The 24185-nt window shown below is 31.6% G+C and overlaps 1 protein-coding gene across 1 annotated transcript; it reads left to right on the top strand.

Annotated features, from left to right (window-relative positions):
- The first annotated feature begins 5831 nt into the window (after positions 1-5831).
- LOC139494725 (uncharacterized) lies at positions 5832-22757 on the top strand. The gene is made up of 8 exons (XM_071282935.1): positions 5832-5952; positions 7209-7248; positions 7997-8293; positions 10214-10468; positions 16953-17219; positions 18016-18288; positions 20537-20872; positions 21325-22757. Exons 1-8 carry the CDS (start codon positions 5950-5952, stop codon positions 22461-22463), a joined length of 2610 nt encoding a protein of 869 aa, XP_071139036.1. The 5' UTR covers positions 5832-5949; the 3' UTR covers positions 22464-22757.
- Positions 22758-24185: the final 1428 nt, after the last annotated feature.

Below are 24185 nucleotides of genomic sequence, written 5' to 3' on the forward strand. Positions count from 1 at the left end.
GTATATAAGATATTTGGTACAAGTTGAGAGTGAAAAACTAAACATTATACCATTGTGGTAGGAATGTAAGCTTTCTTGCACTGTCTGTCATCTTTGTGAATCATTGAATGTTGTTTGCATTCGTTAGTAGCATGTGAAACCTATATAAATTCGTACAAATCAGTTTTGAGTCAGTCAGTTCATATTATACGGATATAAAAAAACCAGGAAGTTACGTTCACTGTAATAAAACAATAACATTATTATAAAATAAAGACCAATGTCCAATTGCTATTTGTTTTCACCACGTGGGAACAGGGAGGCAGTCTGATAAAAATAAATGACCGGACATCCTTTAAAAATGGGTTCATTAGCCAAATATCACCCAATGAGGCAATGGCACTTTGTCAATATTGTTTCAATAGACATGTATACATGTAATTGTCTCGACATTATAACTGTATACGTTCAAAGTAATGACCAAAGCTTATCAAATGCATGTAACATAAAACAATGAAGCGACCATGTTTTACTAAGTTGACAAATATAAATACTATATAAATTATTTCTTAGCAATTCTTTCTTTCTTTTTCGGAATACAATTGATGTCTAAATGCTTATCAACTTCGTATTGTATATAGCCGTTTAACCTTTTTGAGTAGATACTCTCAGGTGACTCTTATGTAGAAGAAACGCCTGATTGGCGAACATAGACGATGGTTAGACTTGTTATTTAATGATCTTTGTAAGGGGTTGGATTCATCAGATTTGAACAAAGCACAAAACAAGTTAGAAAAGTATTCGAATAAGTGTTTTTTTGTTACCAAATCCACATCCCAAGAAACAATTTTACCATTGTAGCTGTGGTTCTCGGACAGACAATATTTTTTGGGAAAACCATGTGTTAAATCATGCTATCTTATTATTTAGTTTATGCAATTGTTTACCTCTCTCTTTGTCTCTTCATTGTGTTATTTCTAACCCCTCATAATTAAGCATCGGACTCCATTCTATATATGGGGCGTACAATTGTGAATCTGCATCTTCCCCTACTTAGGCATTTCAATATATCTAACGGTAGTAGGCAAAGTCATTTTGTATCTTTTATTTTTTTTCCGAATCAATTTTAGAATTTAGAATGAGCGTCGTATCAGTTTTTGGTAAGGTCCGTGTTGCTTACTTTTTAGTTTTCTATGTTGTGTCTTATGTATTTTTAATTTAAAATTTTTAAATTTTAGAGATGAAACGAATAAATAAACAGGAAACACCATTATTGAAATCAATGCTTATTTCAAATGGTGAAATGTTTATATCATATTTCTGTTTACATGCGATTTGATGAAAATAAGTCGTTGATTATTGGCTATCTGATTAAACCATGTAACTATAAAATATTTTTATAGATATTTGTTCTCATTCATGTTTCAGATTATATATTTTGTTTTGACACATGACTCTTTATCAGAAACACAGTCGCTCATTATGCTATGCATGGGGGAAAATATGTTTAAAGGCAGTAAAAAAATAGACATACTAGTACACCATAATATAATGAAAGTGGACTCGCATGTGAAACAGAACTATCACCTTATTTTTTGATTTTTGATTTTTGATTTTTTGATTTTTTTGTTTTTATATAAAGAAACAATGATAATTAAAATTGACTTTATAACATTCATTTAATTTTTGTTTAGATATAACTAATTGATAATTTAAATCTAAATCACAGTTTCCGTTTCCTTAATGTATTAACCTCAAGCTCTTCAACAGAGGAAGTTTACAATCGATATTTTTATTGTTTGTTATTAAAAATACAAGTATGTCCGCAATAACAATAGAATATTAGGTTATTGTAACAATTGTGAATGAGACATTGTGTTTGAATAATTGTACATGAGTGTTGGATCAATTTGATATTTTCTGAAATAGAATTTAGCGATGATTCAACATTTTTGGGGGCTAAAAACATTAACCATTCTCTTTTAATATCTGATATGTCGAATAATTATTTGGTAATTTGCCTCACAATCAAATACACCCCATTAAAGAATGCTCACAATAACTGAATGCATACCCAACATACTGAAAAAGTAAATTTTGTTGAAAAGGACTATACATTTGAACATGGAATAGAAAACCTTGCAACCTCCAATAGAGTTGCTTTAATGGACGTTAATTTGTCGAGACAATAGCCCCAAAAGGAGTCATCATATTAAACGTTCGAAATCAGAATACTGTGGCTTCGTTTTTACTCAAACTCAGCTTTGACTTAATACACGAACTGAATTAGATGCAGTATGGTAACCTATTGTTGTTATTTCTATGCCATTAAATGTATAGTGCAGAGTTGTATTGTAGGCAATCATACATCTGAGCTATTTTTTGTGTATTGCATGTACATAAAAACAATTTAAACAATACAAATATACATGTACTTGTATATTTTCTTGTGAAAAAAGCTCCCAACGAGGGGAAACACTGCTTCTATATTTTGTGAATGATGATGGACAATTTATTTCCGTGACTATAAAAGCTTAGAACTAAGGTTGACACATTGATACTTCAACAACCATCTGATTTATAACTTGTTATATGTATTACCATTTTTTATACTTCATTGTTTTTTTATAACTTTTTCAAAAAAAGTAGGATGTTTCTTTTCAAAGTAAGAACTAATTGTCCTTACGCAGACTATTTGTATCTATCCTAGTCAACCTTTTTTATAAAACCAATAAAAAGTACATGTCTACCAACGACTGAAAAAACAAATAACTACGTTTCAACGCCCTCTGACATCGAATGTTTTGGCTATTGGTTTAGGTCCCGTTTCGGTTTTACAGTTTTTCAACTATTTCGTTTATATTTCTTGACTTTTAAGTGCTCAGTTCTCATAATTAGCTTCCAAGTGCTCTGTTTGTAGCGTTTCTTGTGAAATAAGGTGTAGAAAAAAATACTTCAGGACGCATGAAACTGATAGCATGTTGTTTTCAATCCATTATAAACAATCAAAATTCTTGGTTAAGATGTACGGAAGCCCTGGAGTGCCACGCAAAAAAATAATTACAACTTGCGCGCACAAGTTACTAACTTGTGCTCACAAGTTACAAACTTGCGCGCACGAGTTACTATCTTGTACGCACACGTTACATAACTTGCGCGCACGAGTTACAAACTTGCGCGCACGAGTAACTATCTTATGCGCACAAGTTACATAACTTGCGCGCACGAGTTACTAACTTGTGCGCACGAGTTACTATCTTGTGCGCACAATTTACAGTTGGGTGCAGACTAAGCATTACATAAAGTAAACGTAAGTTAACGCGGCGTGCACATATTTCGTTAGTTAACTTTAAATTTCTTCATTTACGTTAACGCGGTCAAAATGGAAATTTCTAATGTCTACTTGAGTAAACGCGCGTTTACTCTGTGTCCGTTTAGTCAGTAGTAAACGGCCGTTTACTTCAGATTTCACAAAATTAATTTTACGTGCATGTAAAAGTAAACGGGCGTTTACTAAAGATTTTTCAATAGCATTTTTACGTGCACTTGAAAGTAAACGCGTGTTTACTTTTCGCGTTAACTAATTGTGTAAATTAATAAAAGAGGTGTCATTTCATTAAATGCAATCGTCAATATGTTGATCGAAAATGGACAGATGGATAGTTGGATGTACCTTATCATGTGATATTTTAGGTCAGTGTATCCAGGATACGACGAAAATCTGCATTAACCCGCGTTTACTACAAACAGTAAACGGGCGTTTACTCTTTTTTACAAAAATAGAAGACACGCCTTTTTCGCGTTAACGCGAAATAAACGCGAAAGTAAACGGCCGTTTATTCTTTACAAAATTAGAAGACGCGCGGTTTTCGCGTTAACACGGAGGTAAACGCGAAAGAAAACGCCCGTTTACTATTTATGTCTACTAAAATTTCGGAGTTAACGCAGAGTTAACGCGGCGTTTACATGAAGTGCACGCGAGTAAACGCCGTGTTAACTTTTTAGGTCCGTTTACATGTAATGCTTGGTCTACACCCAACTGTACATAACTTGTGCGCACAAGTTAGTAACTCGTGAGCGCAAGTTATGTAACTCGTGCGCGCAAGTTATGTAACTTGTGCGTACAAGATAGTAACTCGTGCGCGCAAGTTGTAATTATATTTTTGCGTGACACTCCAGGGCTTCCGTACAGATGGGAACCTTTATTTGAAAAAAAACCGATAAAAATAACAGAAGTTAGATTGAAACCAAGCACACCAGCACCTCTGTAATCTTGTCACTCAATGTTCACTGAAAGAGGTGCGAAAGATATCAGAGGAACAGTCAAACTTATAGTACTCAGTATATCAAACTGTCCGTTGGAGATGTTCAACAAATTATTGTTACATTTTTAAAGACTACCCCTAAACACGGTTTTGTTAATTCTTCCATAATACGTGAATGGAATAAACTTTATTCAAAAATTTGCAAAATCGTCTCTACATCTGAATTGATGAAATACCAGAAAAAGATAGTCTGCAAATTGAAGATTTAAAGTTACAACGTATTATCTGTATCGTCCGAAGAAATAGAATATCATAGATACTAAATATTAAGACATTCTACTTTATTCTCGAGTAATGACCTTTTTTAAAATTTGTTAGATCCTGCTCGTTATCCTACTTTATTTAAGTCTGTCTGAAATAATTGCACGCATCATCATCAACACCATTAACAAAATCGTAGCCATCATATCACATAATAGGATTTTTTAAAAAATACACCTTCTTTTTACTTCCTCTTTTCATTTATAGTAGGTATAATCTTCATTTATTTATTTTAAATGCATGCTCCAATGACATAATAAAATATTGCAAAACATACCAATTAGATACATAAACTATAACATCAAAACAACCTGATAATGCGATGTCAAAAATCTTAAAACAAAAAAAAAATACAGTACACAAACACAACAAAGAGAACTAGGGAATACACGAACATTCTCAATTACCATGTATGATATCAGGTGGCAATCATGGGTAGGCAGAACACGCTCATATACAATTATTAATTTGAACCAAAAATATTTACAAATGATAAATTGTATTTCGACTTTTTACAAATTGAAATTGGTACAAAAAGTGCTTGAACCCAAAACAATTTGTACACATTTTGACTTAGAATAAATTATACAAGTATAACTTGTACAATAATTCATAGTATGGATTTTATAATAAAAAGCATTGATACACATGTTTTTTTTATTCAATGACCATGTACAACATCAAATCCTGATTTACAAAATACATGAATAATTATGTATCATTTGCGGGCGCATGTAAGTGATTAAGGGCATCAGAACGTGAACAACATATTTTGGGTTTTTCACATTAAACTATTTACATTAAGAAGTGGTGCATCACCTTTGCATAATAATGATAGATCACTCTGACCTTCATTTTTTGAAAGCTTTTTTATAGCTTGTAAATAAAGATGTGTCTTCAGCAGCTTCGATTTGATTTTCTTAATAAATATCCGGTTGAAATGCCTATAAATGTTACAATACAAGACCCACAAATGCTCCAAACAAGGACCTTTACCAGTTACCTGGACGACTTAGATAACTGTGCGCAGGAAATATTTAAGAATAAAACGTTTATACGGGTAAAAAAAAAATTAAAAAATTTGAATCTGTAAAGAATGATAACTTATACACAACATACATTTTTAGAGAGAAAAGATATGCAAAAAGGAATTCATATTTATTTTTTTATGAGTTCATGCAATGTGTGTTAACAAAATAAGTATATTTGAATTAATCTATGTTGTTGTCGAGTATCATATAATATTTCCTACTTGTAAAAATATACAGTTGAAATCCGGACAAAATATAACGAGATATGATTTTTTTATATAGCAGTGTATAGTGTGTTGTTAGAATTAGAAGCAAGGAAACGTGAACCAGTACATATAAAATAAATATTCAGTATGGTAAGTCTAATGTTTTGTAGATTTTTATCATCACAATTTTTACACGCTTTGTTTTATATTTTATCATAGCAGAGCCTTTAATAGCCTTCTTAGCGTTAAATTGACTCAAACATCCATGTCATTTTGTAATATATCACTTCTCTGTATTTTGTTAATTTGTAATACCTGGTCCAAAGTGTCTACGTCTTTAAAAAACATAAGGGTTCCGCGGAACCCAGTGTCTCGCCTACCTTTGATGTTAATCGCAGGCTCAACAAAAATGATAAAAATAGATAATAAAAAAATCATCTCAATACCATATGTTGATTATTAGAAGCTTCGGTCCAAGTGAAATAAAAACCCAGAATAGTTTATGAAACTAATAAAGTATTTAAAACTCTAACTGCAGACTTTATGTAATGTTAACTGGAAGAAAAACTGTGTCCGTTTATAAGTAAAATATGGGAAAAGAATGGACTGGAAACTATCTTATGATCATAAGCAAAGTTTGGTGCAAATCCAAGAAAGTAGTAGTTTAAGAAAGCTCTTAAAATTTCAAAAACTTTAACAGAGTGATATTTGTTGACGCCGACGACGACGACCCCGACGGAATGTAGAATCGCTATGTCTCGCTTTTTCGACAAAAGTCGAAGTCTCGACAAACATGGACTTCCGTTTTATGAAATAAATATCACACATTTTTTCAATATTTGGTTAAAACTAAAGGTACACGTTAACGTAGTACGATGGTCAACGTCGTACACAAACATATAACTATGCATGTACTATGTCGTTTGTTGTTTTCTTGTCATATTGCCATTTTCTGATAATTACCTTTCTATTGCGATTACTACACACGAGATAAATTGTTTATTAAAGCAGGCTTACTCAAACCCGAAACGACAATCGATATAAACGTTTAGATCAAACTAAAAACACACTGATCGAGAAAATATTGGACATACACAATAAAGTTGATATGACATTTTGAATAATTGGACGATGATTTGGTATTGCACGTCAATAGGATGGTGACAATACAGACCACTGATATAAGAAACGTGCTGTCACATTGAATATCGACAAGTAGAGACCTAACGTTGATGTGAGTCTAACATAATACATAGTAAATGTACATGTGAAAACACTCAATAATTCCGTGGTCTATAGTGCATTAACTGTCTGTCGAAAAAAATATTTTTGTTAATTTTTTGAAACCTTAAATCTGGTATCAATTTTTGATATATTTAGAATATCAATAACTTATTTCTTTTCAGATATTCGTAAAGATTTGTCTTATTTGGTTATTTTTACAAGGTAGGATCATGGTACATTTACATATGCTAACAAATATCAAAACTGTTGATAATAACGGAACATTTGAAACCCAAAGAGAAAAACTGCCAATAACCATTGAAAAAACGGGAGACAATGACAAGAAATTAAAATAAGATAATGTAACCATTAAAAGATTGAGCAACACGTTATTACCTATAAAATTTTAATCATCATAGGTACTCCGAAAAGGTTAGCGGATGCCTCTCCAAAATATATGTAATGAAGCATTTAAACTAATTTCAAAACCATTTTGTTTGAGGCAGTAGAAATAACTTTTACATGTGTTCTAATTCAATAAAAATCATTGACTATTTACAATGCACATACAAAAATTGATTGCTTTACATCAAGTGTCAAATACGCATATTCAGAAAGAAAAACACATATGAGATGGCAACTTCTTCGATTTAAACCGAACATTGTTTCCATTTTAACGCTCTCGCATACACAAATGTAGTCTTCAGAATCTCGTGTATTTCACAACAGTTTTGATTTAGTCCCTGTCCGACCCTACTCATTATTGTGAAATGATTATCAAAAAGGTACGGTTATTCTGGCTCTGAAAAAACACCATACAGAACAGCCTTTCTCAGGGTCACCAAGGAGACCAATGTTAAGATTAGGAAATATATATTGATATAACATTTTGTAAGAACAACATTGAAACTAAATCATGATTGTTATTTTAAAGTATTTTTTTATTCTTTTTAATTTTTTTTAATTTCAGAACAAGCCTTACTAACAGACGCAATCTTAAAAATTTACACTACGGAAGGGTCAACGATGAATTTCCGCGTTAAAACAAATACTACACAAAGAAATTTTGGTTATCTTGGAAAAAGATATGATCGCGGTTATGATGAAGACTATCGGAGAGTTAAATCAAACAGATACGACATAGTGTTACGTCCCAATATTTTAGAACTTCAGATAATAAATGTAACAGCAAGCGACGAAGGATTTTACTGGTTTGGTTACTCTTATACTGGAGCATATCGACATGTATTTGAGCTAATAATAACAAGTATGATTATCGATTCGCGTATTTCTGTTATCTATAATGTTCTTTTTATGTCAAGTTAATAATTGTCAATGGCATATTATTTATACTTAACAATAAATAAAAATTCAAAATGAATTGTTAAAATGTAAGCAGAGTGATAGACAACTTTGACGTGAATGATTTTCACATGTTACTAAGGGTTTCTTAGATACGTTTTAAAAGGACAAGACAGGAGCAAGTAAGTTGTCTGTCGCCTTTTCTGTATTTTTAATTATTATTCGTTAGATGTTCGTTCATGTGAGCCAGTTTGTTAGACATTGATGTTTTCGAATGTTTCCATAGATATTGTCATTAGGGCGTCAGAATGTTTTATTTAGTTAACAACCACTAAAAACTTTTTATTGATATCGATATATATGAGCGCATATTCTGTCGCAAAAGGTATGATACTTCTTGATTTTTTTTACAAATGTAAATGTGTTCAACATTACGTTTTGGGTTAAGGTTTGTGGTTATATTTAGTCTTGTCAAAAAAATCAACCGATGTGGAAAGGGTCATTTCAACTGCAATAAATCGAGTTCGGTGGTTTTTGTTTTGTATATAAAAGTAACATCACATGCGACACTGATACACTATAGTGACTACATGTTATAAGACTCATTGGAAAAAAAATAACACAATGCGGCCTAACAAGAATACTTACTTTCAATTGTATTTTTTGTCACCCAACGTCAGATCAGTTCAAGTTTCAATGAAATGTTCGTCACCAGGTCACGGCATAAAATAATGACCTATGTCAGGTCATTAGTTACTCTTCTAAGTAATGAACACTGAAGAGTACTCCGATATTCAATTCGTGTTTTGTTGTCAAATGGGGTTTAACAGTATACTTTCTATCTTCGCAGAAACAATCTATTCCTCCTTTTTTAAAGACGAGAATACCCTTCACTCTGTTAAATTACAAGCTATTTTTTTCTTTTATATCAGAACAGTCTTTTAACAGAACAGAAATTAAATAGGTGGTTTTAATGTTTAATTATTAACATATCAAAGTTCTTAGTTTTTAAAGAGGCCAGTTGTATTGCCAGACATAAAGGAGAAAATAATTGTTTTTTTTTAATTTTTAATTTCTTTTTAAAAAGTTATCGGTTTTTCCGCGACCGATATATGTTTGATCAGGCAAAAATTCAAATATCGAACTACTTGCTTATAAATGGAATATAGGATCACGAATATCAGTCTGGCTGCTTACTGTTCATTGAACTGTTTTGACCGTCTTTTAAATATTGTGTAAAAAAATGTGTTCCTATGTCGTTATGTATAACGTAGGACGATTAAATGGATGTATCAGAAAATTTATATTGTACCCGACAGGAGTTAAACGAATTGCAAGATATTGATTTGAAAAAGACGTTCAAATTGTTTACCAACGGGAAATGAAAAATAATGGAAACACGATGATAAACTATTTCAATTTCAAGGCGTGCAAATGTTTCGGAAGACACGTACAAGAGGTGAAGTATTACGTCATGAATGTCTTATATTTCATGTATATAAGAAGAGATGCTTTGTATGTGTATTATAAAAATAATATGTTACAGTTCGCGTATTGATGAATCATTGTGTATTCAATCATAACCACAAACATCATTGTAATGAAATGTTAAATCACAACAAATATCTTTATCAAAGGTATATGTGTCATATATTTAATTAGATAACAGTGGTTGCATGAAAAATTGAAACCCTGAAAAGCACATGTTACCAACTATAAAGTTTGCAAACTAGATAGTTTTTTTTATCTCATATCTGATACTAAGTGAAAACACTCAAACGCACAATATCAATTATCCAGGTCATTGTTTATCTCGCAGCTTTTCTTAGATAAATATGATCAGGATAATAAGTCTGTGAAGCTAATTATCTATTTCTTATTGTAGATATGACCTGTCCATCTTCTCCAATCGAACGTGTATGTGCAATAGCGGGGTCTTCACCAATGATTACACATTCATTCGATTTTCCTATTCATAGACCACATGACAAACCATACAGGAGACGCAACTCAAGCAGGTTCATCAACTATCAAATTCATACAGCCCTTCAAATTTACAACGTTACCCGTGAAGACGAAGGCTTTTATGCTTTAGCCTTGATATCTGAACATGAAAGAGATACCTTGCAACAATTAGTTAGTAAGTAGTAGGGTATCTATTGGAGAAAAACACAGATATATTAGTGAGCAGCATACTTTCAACTTATTTTAGACATAACAAAGTCATTTAGACTTAAAAATACGAAACTGGCCATTAACATTTTCTGAACTAGTTTTGTGATACAATACAGATGTATGCCATAACTGCTGAAACTTGTAAGATTGATTGCTTTTGTTAGTTCACTTACAACATAAAAAACATCAACTTAATACGAAAAAAGAAACGCGAGCACGTTTGCGACATGTACAGATGGTGCAGACCTAAGCTGTACAGCAAGTTAACTTGAGAACAATTCAAAGTTAAACGTGATACAAGATTTAGGACTGCTCTGACCAGTCATATGACAACAAACTAGTTAACTTATAAAGCGGACTTGTTCCAATGACTACTTCTATGTCTGCAAAACAGTTAACTGGGAAACAGCCTCGCTACTGATATACGTAAACTTCGAACTTGTCCTGTCATAAGTTATATAATTGAGGTTTTATTTTGACAACTTAGATCGAACCAGATCTGTTAACTTTCGGCTGGTCCTCTCAACATTAAGTTAACTTGTAAACATGACCGCTCTACATCAATTTGAAAAAAAAAATATGTCTTTGTTTCTTGATATCAGCATAGAAAAAAAAGTGAAATTAATACTTCATTGATATAAACACGATTAAATACGTGTATTTGTAAATAAATCTCGCATAAAACCTTGCCTGTTATACAAGTTTATCCGTGATCTGCCTTTTTTTTATAAATTAAAAAAAAACGACATGGGTTACAATGCTTACTGGCATTGCATATACATTTCAATACATATCAGATTCTTTAAATCGTAAAAATCAGGCACTTTAAATAAACTATATTATATGTAGATCTGTATAGCCGCATATATAGTATATCAGCAATATTTCTATGTAAAAAAAAAATGTTTAACACAAATGCCGGTAAAAATTGAACACAATGACTACAAAATGTTGTCCGCATAAATTTAGAGTGCCAACTAATTAATTGATACGCAATATTTTTGTTCGGATTGATTGCATAATACAAATGAAAGCAATATTGCAACACACAAACTACAAAATGTTGTCCGCATACATTTGTGCCAGCATGTCCTCCTTTTGTTCAATATACATTAGTGTTTACCACAAGCATGCTCGGCATGGATAAACGCCATGCAATTGGTAAATAACGCCATGCCCATTTTAATATGTTTTTATGACGCCGTTGTCTTGATAATGCGATAATGCTCTAAAAAGAAGACTATACAAAAATTAAATTTAAAAATTGCATGCCCATCTGCATTTCCGTTAAAATGAAAAATCACAAAAATACCGAACTCAAAGGAAAATCAATTCGGAAAGTCGACAATCACATGGCAAAAACACTGCATCTGTACTATGTTATTAACGACTCCTGATTTTACTAATAACTTAACAAGAAGAACTTATAATACTAAATCTTCTGACTCTGGGACTGTCCCATGGACAATTTCGTTTACTGAAATTTATTTACTTTGTGTTGACTAGTTTATGTTAGTGAAATTCGACAAACTATCCATAAAAGAACGGGTCAACACCGGTCTGATAATAGGGATCCGCAACTCAGGGTTCTTTATAACCATTTAATCAACAGGACCATGATCCTCCTTTATCTATGAAAGGACGCTCATCGAAATAATCTATCCCCCACAAATATCACTACACCTAGTACTCCTTTCCGAAAAGATATAGAACAAACTAGGTACTGCAATGCCATATTGTACTTATTATGCAATGATAACATCAAAAGAAATAGGGAATTTGTCAAGTCCATCCTGTAGTGATGTTAATGGAATGAGCTTATTGCTTCGCATCACGGTATGGAGCTATTAGTTTCAGTCGACATACACGCCATCTTGAAATACTCACCTATCACCTAAAAGATTTTGATTGGTTACTTTATGATGCGGCTTAGATACAGCAACAGCTATTGGCTTAAATGAGATAAAGAATTACAGAATGTTCTCGTCTCAGGATAAAATATCAAATGCCGGAAAATTAACAATGTATATTTCAGTTCCGATCAACTGTCATTAATTCATATTCGTTTTATTATGCATATATTGCACACTGAAATTTAATATTGAAATATCAAAATAATAATACACGTTCATTTGCATTGTTAATCTGCAATGTTCCTATCCAATGTTTACAAAACTACATTATCTGTATTTTATAACGTCTGCCAATCTTGGCACACATGCAGTCGTGTATATTTGTAAATGTTTTAATTTTTCAACAAGTAAAGTGAACACAATTTTAAACTCTAAAATAGAACAACTTCATTTTTGATAAAACTAAATATTTACTGCTGTTTACAATTATATGCTATTGCTTCGTATTGCAAGCTTGTATGAAATCGTCGGTGATACGACTATCACGTGATAATTGTGTTCACATGGAAAACAATACTTATACAGAAATTGATATTCCAAGTCTAACACAAATATTTTATATCAATCAATGATTCAATATCTAAAACATACAATTTTCCAACACTAAATCAACTATCTGCACACCTTTTATCTTAAATTAGAATGAAGCGAAGTCGTCCCCTGCTTTATTAGAAAGCTAAAACTTGATTAATACTACTTTACGACACCAACGTAGTCATTACCGTCCTTCTAGTGTAAAGAAGTCTTCTAAATCCATAGTTGTGATGACCTTCTTATACATATTCATCATCAGCTAGGGTTACATTACATTAGAACTATTCTTGTTACACTGCCTGATAATTTTCTAAAATGTTTGTGAGATGCATGACAAAGGATACATAAATACATTTTCTCCAATGAACAGACTTGTCAGTATAATCTGACATGTTGCTTTTGTCCGATTTTTTTTCAAAACCAGTATTATCGGGACCTTTACATGAGGAAAAAAGTACATTTCTTTCCACTCAGTTTACTAATAAAGGACTTGATACATTCATTATCAATAAAGTTCTACATCACAAAGAGGTAAAATCTAAAAATCATCTTTTTTTTCAAAATCAGACTGTTCCTATTGTATCCCTTAGAAATTAAAATCATTTCACAAAAAGTATTTAACTTTAAACAAGCATTGTAGGACCTCGAGGAAATATAAAAGAATGTAAAGGTATTTGATCATACAGTTTGGATGTATTCACAGAATATATATTAGTTACAGCATAAAGTAATGCCTATTGCACACAACGAAGTTTAGCAATGACATATCATAAAATTGATTGACTAATCAAAAAATTGATTTGACATAACACAGAGATGCAGTGTTAGGATATAAAGGCACATCCACATAATATTAAGAAGATCTGACAGGACGTAAATGCAAAGCGATAAAACACGTTAAATATTTACACTATAAGACAGTTCCGGCGTTCCATATTAACATATACGAAGTCTTTGTACGTGCACATAACATATCCCATATGGTGATCAAGATGGCTGCTTCATTAATAATTCATCAGTGTAAAATGCACTTACGAATGCATATAATAAAAATTACCTGGTTCCTTTCTGACACATATTTAATATTTTATATATAAAAATCCGAAAAGCTTATAAAAAGAATATAACATCCAAAAATGAAAATCTTGTTTACTAAACTTTCTATCTGTAGATCAGCAAAAATGCGAAATAAGATAAAAAGTGAAAAACTAGCCAATAGTCATTAACCTAAAAGATAGTAATGAGGGCCTCACAAAAGGGTTAGAAAAAAATTATGAATTTTAGAAACAAATTATTGTTTTTTTGTCGTTTGCATACACTTTGTTGTTTCCATAACTTACCCACATTTACAACTTATTCGGTTTTCAAGAGTTTGCAGCTGCTACTCTGACTTTGTCAAACTTCACAAATAATACATGATGGTCTTAAAGTATATATTATGAGTACTGACGTTGTTTATCATTTTAATAAATAAACTCATCATAGATATCTGTTTTTCTTTTTTTTGTCTTGATGAATATTACGTATACTGTTTACTCTGCTTTTAGTTATATTCATTTGACGTATTTCCGTATTGATAAATTTCGTCATGGTTTTATAGTTTTATGGTATTTTTTTGTATTCTTGTCTTTTGTTTTAGCTAATGTGCTCTAAATGTGTGACTTTTTGTGTCGATTTGTTGCATATGACGTGGCTCTGTACATCCCTTTATTTTGTAATAATACTCTGGTGAATGTTTGTGACCTTGTCCTTCATTGTTTCTAATGTGCTTTGTATATGTGTCTATTGGTATTGCCTTTTTACATAATAGTTTGTTTTACAGTGATTAAGATTATAACAAAAAATTGACTGTTGTACCCCTAAATTTGACATTTTCAACTATTAGGTCTGGTTTTTTCTGTTTGGTCACACATTATTGTATATAAAATGTATAAGCGAAAGGTTTAGCTATCTATAAAACCAGTTTGATCCACCGTTTTCTTGCAAGAAAATTAATGTACCTAGTCAGGAATATGATAGTTGATATCCATGCTTATGATGTGTTTGAGTTTATATTTTTTTATTCTATATTTTAATAACAAATTTTAATTAAAATGCATTTCAAACAAAATCTAAAATATCCGTTTTCAGCGCAGAAATCTAAATAAAATATTGTTTACATCATTCAGTAATACTTCTAGAGTGCATTTATTCTTTGAAAATAACAAAAGTTAATACGTAAGCTGCGACCCATCAAAGAACTTAGAGAATCGAAAATTATGTTAGCTTCAAGCAAATTATGTTGGCAGTATTTCATCAATGTTAGGATCTTGTAAATAAATAATTAGGTTTCACTAACAATTGAAACATTTCGATAATAAACTTTCAATGACCAGTGCATTGCTTGTCTAAATTTACGTGGCATTTTGGTAGTCAAGCGGAAACATTGATGTTATTAATTGCTTCTCCGCCATTTCTGTTCATTTTACAATGTTTTAATAATACTAACTGTTTTAATACATTTTATGTGTTGTGTAATATTGAACATATGTAGTTCATTATGACAAAAGTGATGAACTAGACTTCAAACAAATTGAAGGCATCTTGTATAGACATTATGTACAGTCAATTGTATGACATGCTAATTTATTAAAAAGTCTGATACAAGTAAGTTTTGTGGTTGAATGTATATGCAACACTGGTGTAATTCGTTTGGACATTTTTCAAATATCTAAATAATCTTAATTTTTGAATTATTTCACTTTTAAAAAGGGTCTTCTCACAGTTATATATACAACACTTTGTTTTCAGGGCACAGTGGTACATATCAATATTTTGTTTATTGAATGACTTTCGTTTCTTATCACGATACAAGATAGAAACAGACATAAATATACTAGGGAACCAGGCTTTTTTCAAAAAATATGTTTCAGTACTTTAAACAATGCATTAGGGAAATTTATAACAAAACGACATTTATCAATGTGAGAGTTCTTTTAATATACTATTCCTTAAATAGCCTCTTTTTTTTGTAATCAACAAAACAATTAGACATATACCTTTTTTTAGATCTACTTAAATGAATACTCATACAAATAATCAGATGAAATTACATATCGATACAAGTCATGTTTCATCAATTAATCAAAATAGACAAATGTTGCAAACAGAAAAGAGATAGCTTTTGGATACATAAAAAAGTGTTTGAACCCTTCTCAAAATCCGTATATTGTCATTGTTTCTTAAAAGTCATTTTAAGGTTTTTTCCCACTACCCCCATTCCCCCTTTCCCCTTAAAATAAAGAAATCCGCCACCAAATCTTTTCGAAACAGTTCGACGGCAAGAAAAATCAGAAAGTTAGTACTAAAAGAAATTTTTCCGTTTGATTGATTCATTGATTGGTGTTAAATGCCACTTTTAACGCAATAGAAATTGTTCGTGGCGGTCCGTTTTTTTAGTGAAGGAAGCCGGGGTGCCCTAAAAAAACTCTGACATTCGGAAAGAAAACTGACAATCGTTATCAGTTTAAAACCTATATCATGACTGGCCCGTGATGCAGTTTGATTGACTACTTAAAACACTATGCTACTGATGCCTCTGTTTCTGTTTATAATTGTACTACTAGAAACATGTCCAGATTATTCTATTTCCCTTCAACCATTTCCTTATTTCTATATTTCACTTTCCCCCCAAGTATTCCTTTTCCTCATGTTCCTATCCCTGACTTCTGTTACTAAAGCTTAGATTCCAACTTCCTACTACTCATTCCTAGGGCTATTTTGTTTTTGTTAAATACCTAATTGTAGCGTTATGACATAGAAATTCGACATCGTGGATAACGGTATGGGTTCATTTGTTTACATGTCCATACATTAAAGTTCCACTATCTGAATACATTGCTGTGGTATCAGTTCTGGTGTCTGAATCAATATATTTTAGTATGATGTGTACAATATAATAAGAACTATTTCTTAAATTAAATTTCAGAAATGCATCTGATGAATTCATCATGTTTTGTCTAGTTGTAGACATATGGTTCATTAATCAAACAGAAATACACACTTTAATTGGACAAGCAGGAAAAGAAATGGAGATAAATTGTTCAACTGACAAAGCACAGTACATTACTGCTTTAAAGATAGAATCAAATGGATCAATATTAGCTATTGGTGATAACCAATCTGTCAGCTATTCGTTTATACCAAAACGAACCGATCATCTGACATCATACACATGTGTGGATAATACACATTCGTCTATAATGATTGAAGTTACATTAATCATAAGGTGTAAGTATGTACAATCATGTCTTCGCAATTTGGAAACATGGGTGACTTATTATGTAGGAATGTTTTTTTCTCGAAAATACAAATTTTGAAGAGTAAAATAAATTAAAAAATCTTGTTGTGTTTACTAATGTCTTTTAAATATGAAAAGTATAACACATACGCTCGAAAACGTGAGCAAGTATTATTGTTTGAAGATTTAATACGAAGCAATACCTATAATCATAAGTACTATCATTTTCACCTTTTTCGTGTGTTCCTGTTTTGGGGTTTAGCAATTATATATTTGCCAGGAACAAAATGACTTAATAATGAAATTTCAACGTGAAACAGTAAATTGTTCGGGCATATTTATGACGATAATTTGTGAGTGCCAGCATTTCCTCTTTTTATTCAATCGGATCAAAGTAGTATTGAGCCGTCACAAAAAAAGCTGTTTGATGTCTCAGGCTTGCTCGTATTACAGCGTCCGCTGACTGCATCAAATAGAAAAAAAATATGATTGCCCTGTATTTAGTAAATATATATAACCACATAATAAATCAGTAATTGTAATGTCTTATTTGTCAAAAGGAGTTGTATAATACAAATGACAGTGATATTGGAACAGAATGACTACAAAACTTTGGTCTGCATCAATGTAGAGTGCCGGAATGTTCTCTTTTTACTGAAACTATTCACTCGTACAATAAAGCAGTAGTTTGGAAACATCAGGCTGCCTCATTGAACAGAACTGGATGCTTAATATTTCATAAGGAAAGTAACTAAATGTTCAGTGTTATTATTTTGAGATTTTCAGATGCTCCAGCAGTTACACTTCGGTACACGAATGGAAGAATTGAATGTGATTGCGATGGAGTTCCACCAGTTTACAGTGTGTATCGATTAGATCGATTATCAAAATATGGGAAACTTGTCTATTCAATAAATTTGGACAATGGAACATTCATTTTCAACACAGACCAGTTTCCTTACCAAAGAAATGGTAGATATGTGTGCGTTGTGAGTAATGGTATGCCAGATACTAACGGAAAAGAACTACAGAATAGTTCGACACATGTTAATTATGAAGGTACGAATTGATTGAACAAAATCTTTTTGAGCTTACAACTTTTTTCTTGATTTGCCGTCACCGAAAAAGCTCTGACCTAAACATTTGAAAGCCATGCATATACAATATTTGACAAATTTCGAACTTATTATGATCAAATAGGCATAACATGAATCGCCTAGTACTGGTATTTGAATACAATGGTAGCCAAAGTGATGTTATGCTAATTATAAATCTTCTGTACATTGTGGATTAGTGTTATTTCTATTCAATGTGCCGGTAAAAATAGAATTTAAAGCTTCACAAGAAGTGACTACCAGGCAGATATAAAAGATCGCTTACAAGTAAAATATTATCGTTATAGAGTTTCAAACTTAAGATGGAATAATTTCTTTTCAAAAACGAATTAAAAATGTAACAAAATTACAAGAAAATCTTAACAATAGACAAAATGATTGCCAATGCCGTATGTGTAAGTCATTAACCCTTGCGTGTGGGTTTATCATAGGATTAGGTTCTTGTAATTTGCACAATCTCTTGTAACGGTGGATTCAGGTAGTTATCATCCAATCAGAAGAAAGTTGTATATAATTTAAAATAAAATCCTTTCACATAAAAAAAAAACAACCATCATATTTCCGATTTGGAACAGACATTTTCTTATGTACACAATGGTTTTTGTGACCTGATTGTATATGTCTTACGTGTATGGTAGTATCATATAATTCCATTATATTGACAATAATGTGTAAGCTGAAAAAACTGACATAATTGGTAAAAATCTCAAAAATATTGATACACCAGATGACATTGTGTAGGTTGCATTTCTGTAAGTATTGACAATGCAATTTTCCATAGGAACTGCTTTTACGGCTAAAACTGTACCACTTTTACTATGAATTTTTGAAAAAAATCTTATCCTAAAATTGAAAGTTCATATGCACTACAATTTGTTTCAAACGTCAAAATATAGGCCTGTGTGGCATATTTTCAACGTGTATATGCCCTGAACTTTTCAGAGATTAAACTAACACTAATTGTCTTAACTACCCCTACCTCGAATGAAAGGTTACCACAGATTTTAAAGTAAACCATTTGCACATGTATATTTACTGGTAACATTCCCAAGTTATGTGGCAATGAGATGGAACACAGAGAGCATGACTGGGAACCAGTTTGTAAACAAAATTAATTTTCTATGAATATTCTAGATTTCCCCAAAAGAGGCGTGATTTGAGAAACAGTTGTTGTTATAAAGTGTAACCTGTCAGTATTTTAATCACTACAAAAACAATTAATCATTTAAAAAAGAAAACGAAAACTCTATAGCTAAAGTACATAATGTGAAAAGAAAGAAAAGATTACAAAAACATACACAAACACACTATGGCATGATATATAAATATAGGGCTACGTCAAATGTATTTTAAAGGGACCAACACACAGGTTTTATACCCATATGAATCATTTTCTTGCAAAACATATTCAGAAAATTGAAACATTTCTATATATCGAGTTTGTCTGCAGCTAACGTGCATTTCGACAATCAATGTCTCTTAAGTTACAAATGTATCTATGTCCGAGACAAACATTTAAAAAAATCCGAAATATATCAAGAAAATATACAGATAAACAAAAAAATATATAAAAATGTGCGAAAGAACAGCGTTTCACATAACAGCAATACATTCCTTGATGTAAAATAATTGCCAAAAATTATAACATGACTAAATATGTATTTATCTGCCGGGGTACCGGAGTATTGAATGTTGTTTTGAAAATAACCATGGGGACTAATACTCCACCATCAGAAAAAATCTGCGCAATTCAATAATAAATGTATTGACAGTGATGTTCGAAGCCAAGCAATGTAAATATTTAAAAATCATGAAAAAAAAGAAGACCTTACACTTAAAAAAACTATAACAAAAGCCACTTGAAAGAAATAGAGTATTTAATGAGGTAGATATTCCTTGATTTAAAATGGTTTTAAACATGATTTAACAGCAAATTGTACATTGTACTATATGCATTTTATGTCAGTACCGAAGTAATTGCTACTGAGCTGGGACCAAAATTGGAGACATGTTCCCCACATGTAGAGGTATCGACAAAAGGGTTGTCATAACATTTACAGTACTATTTGTTTTTATCTAGATGCGTATTTAATAATATTAACTTGACATAACATTGCATTCATACTTGATTTTAACGATTTCAAAACATCTTAAAAGCATTTTGATTGAATGACGTCTTCTCTTTTTCTTAGGTCCACCTGTATTTGCATCAGAAAACAAATATTTAAAAACTGGAACAGTAGGATTGTCAATAACAATGTCGTTTTATATATACAGTAACCCTGATGTCGAAGAAATAGTTATCGAAAATACTGGACAGAAGCCCACCAAAAATAAGAAATTCAAACATAACAACTTATTTAATTCTACGTTCCTTTACTCAGAGTTCAACAACATCGTCGGAATTGAAGGTTACAGGATTTTAATCGAAAGTGAAGTATTGGACAATGATGATTTCCAGGTCTATTGTATAACAGTTAAGAATCGCCTAGGTGAAAGGAGTTATCACTTTGCAATTATAGATAGTGGTAAGTACACTACAAATAAGACACAAACAGACAACAAAAAACATTAATTCAATTGTATAGAAGAAACAATCAACAAACTACTGTATCGAAAACAAAAGACTTGGCAAGACAAAGACACAAGCTTGATGACAATATTAGATGTTTCAGAAGTGTAAGTGTTCTGTCAACACGATTAGGACATTAATAATGGCAATCCTTATAACATATTATTTTCTAAACATGCTACCCTGGTTTTCTTTTGTACAAAACAAGCTCTTTTTCTTACTATTGTCAATAATGATTTTCTCGTTACTTTACATGTTTTCTGTTAATTGTACATCTATGTCATGATATTTTTTTTAATGTTCAATTTCTTACGTGATCAAAAGAAGACGACAAAACTTCTGACAGCTCTTTATATGGGGATTATATAAACTACATATTTTTAACAGATGTGTTTATCAATATTTCAGAGATTCAACCATTGAGCAAGCACAACAGGAGGTATTTCGTAGTTCTTTGCAGCATCGCTGTGGTTCTTTTTGTTTATGTGGTTATTACTCACGTCTGGTTGTGTGCAAAACATGTTAAGACTCGGTTTCAAAGATCTCACAATGTAGTTGACGACCACAATTATCATACGTATGATGAAATTGGCACGATTTCGTATCGCGCTGTCAGCAACTTACGTTCGTCAGATACCGTCGCCAATCACGGCTTGAACTTAACGGAACAGCATCGAGTTGGTATCTCAATTGCTGCTAATTTGCAATCAACTGATGATAATTTAGCTGAATTGAATGATGACTTTCGCGAGGATGACTTAGAACAGCATGATGTTACTGAGATCCAAGGAGAAAACACGTCTCTTTCTTTGGGAACTATGAACATTTCTAATACAGATGTATCGCGTTTACCATCCCCTATCATACTGAGCATGGGAAATGTCAGAATTTACCACCAAACCAATGAAAATACAGATTCAGAAACACAAAGTTACCAACAGAGTCAAGCAAGCAATGACTCTAATAGTGAATCATCACAGAATATGGTAGGCAATAGTGACGATGAATATGAAAACCCTTATCAGACTGTATTAAACGATCACCGAAGTATTCATCAATATGTTCAGATCACAAGAGAAAGAAACAATAGCATCTCATCAAGTGCCAATCTGCATTTGACCGATGCTAATACAACTGAGTTGAATGCAAACTTTCTCGAAGAAGTTCATATGACAGAACAGCAAGTGCATCATAGGACTATGTCCTTGACTGAGTTGGATTTCTCTTGTCCAGATTCGACGCTGACATCGTCCACTGTCATTCCAAGTATGCAAAACATCGTAAATAGAAATCAGAATTATGAAAGTTCAACTAGTGATGCATCAGATAGTGATTCATCAACAAATATTATGGTAGGCAATATTGGAGATGGATATGAACACCCTTATCAGACGGTATTACTGAATCATCCAGAAAGTCATCCATACATCGAGATTATCAGAGAAATACATAGTAGCATATCATCTACTGAATCTATTAAAATTGAAGGACACATTCTTGAAACTGACTCGACAAAGAAAGAAGACTACATCAATCTTCAATTTTAATTAACACTTAACCTACCCCAAAACAACTAGTAAGACGAATTGTCGATCTACGCGTGTTGATAGTTAAAATGCTTTTTTCCATAATGCTTAATTTGCTTATTATCGTGAAACAAAACATTGTATGCTCATATTCAAATTGCACATGCACGTGCTGTCTTGCACTGTTTTTTAAGGGCTGCTTGAAATCTACCTTAAACTTATGCTGCCGGTAATTAGATGTCCGACGATATGTATTCTGTGTCAGAATGTTTATAGTATGAAATTGTTTAAATTTGCAAGCATCATGTGAAACAGTGTGTTCCAGTATTGTTTTACTTTGAATCTTTACAGCTGTTGTTAATTATACCGGGATACAACTGTCTAGATACAAGGTATGAAGCCAAAAAAAAAATACACACGGGTGTTGATACATAACACCAAAAACGCTATACGTAAAGACAGAATAGTTATAAGTCAGAATAATTTAATTTTGTATTAAATCAAGAATCTTGGCAAAACACATGCGATTGTTAAATTTCAGTGAACGTCTCCAGTTATATCTTGATATTCATTGAAATTTAAGGACGAACGTTTTGTGTTATTTCTCGTACAGCTATGCACATATGATATCTTGTTATAAATCAAAACTTATCATGTCATAACACTTTTGAAAATCAAGTTTTATTCATCTCTGTACATATTCATTTTTTAACCGACATTGTTTTTTTTATTTTAATTTACACATACACGATAGTATAAAGCGAGTTTATTTTTATTTTATGAATTAATAAAGATAGTGAAACGAATAAACGGGTTCTAAGCATATTTTTTTTTAAAGTAGAAAGAGGATGAGTTGAAAGATGAAAAACCAAATACGTACTTAAATACGACAGTTTCGTCATCAGGGCATTGCATAGTTTTAATATTAACGATTTCTTATGAATGAATGGAAAACATATCTTTTTAAGATTATTAGCATTATCGACCCTACAAACACAGGACGTGAAGAATACATGTTTAATAGTTTAACCATTGTTTTCAGATTAAGTGGATATAAATTAGAAATGAGAGAGATTCCAACTGATCCATATTTTTTTAAATGTGTTTTAGTTTTCTTGATGTTTAACTCGATTGGTTTGACATGTACAAGCATGCATATAAGTTTGCTTTGTAAAAATAGTTTAGAAAAAAGCAAAGAATAAATGATTAGTTAATGAACAAAACGCGAATATTACTTCTGCTATGTAAAGAAAACTGTGGATAGTCGTTTCACGAGCAATTGATAATGTCAATGAACGTAGTGCGTTTGTGTATATGTACATATATGTTTATATTGAAACAAATGATTGTTATTTTCTTTCATTAAAAGAAAAATTACAAAATAAATTTCGTCTGTTATCTTGAATGTTTAATTAAGTGTGTTCCGTCCTTTTTAAGCTTTTTTGGAGTAAGGAAAAATGATTTTACTACAAGCAAATGCAATTTCATTTCATTTACATATACATGTTTTCAATTGAAATCCATTTATAAACTTGATTTTTGATATTTTATCCTATTATTTCCGCCATAAATTTTCAACTTCATTTTCTGCTATTCAAATGATGTCTTACATGTTTCGAGTACAAAGTAAACGTTTGGTGACCAGCTCAACGCATTTGTTTCATCGAATTTGAATTAATACAGCAAATTAGTCTGCCTCAAACATAGACTTACATTTAATTAACAACGATCACTGAAAATTAC

This window comes from Mytilus edulis, chromosome 11 (assembly GCF_963676685.1).
Source record: "Mytilus edulis chromosome 11, xbMytEdul2.2, whole genome shotgun sequence".
In the NCBI taxonomy this organism is placed as follows: domain Eukaryota; kingdom Metazoa; phylum Mollusca; class Bivalvia; order Mytilida; family Mytilidae; genus Mytilus; species Mytilus edulis.

Bases quoted from the DNA above. Each gene is read 5' to 3' on its own strand.
- LOC139494725 (XM_071282935.1), top strand. The intron at 18,289-20,536 runs GTACGAATTGAT...TCTTTTTCTTAG, and splicing joins GACACATGTTAATTATGAAG to GTCCACCTGTATTTGCATCA. The intron at 20,873-21,324 runs GTAAGTACACTA...TCAATATTTCAG, and splicing joins CTTTGCAATTATAGATAGTG to AGATTCAACCATTGAGCAAG.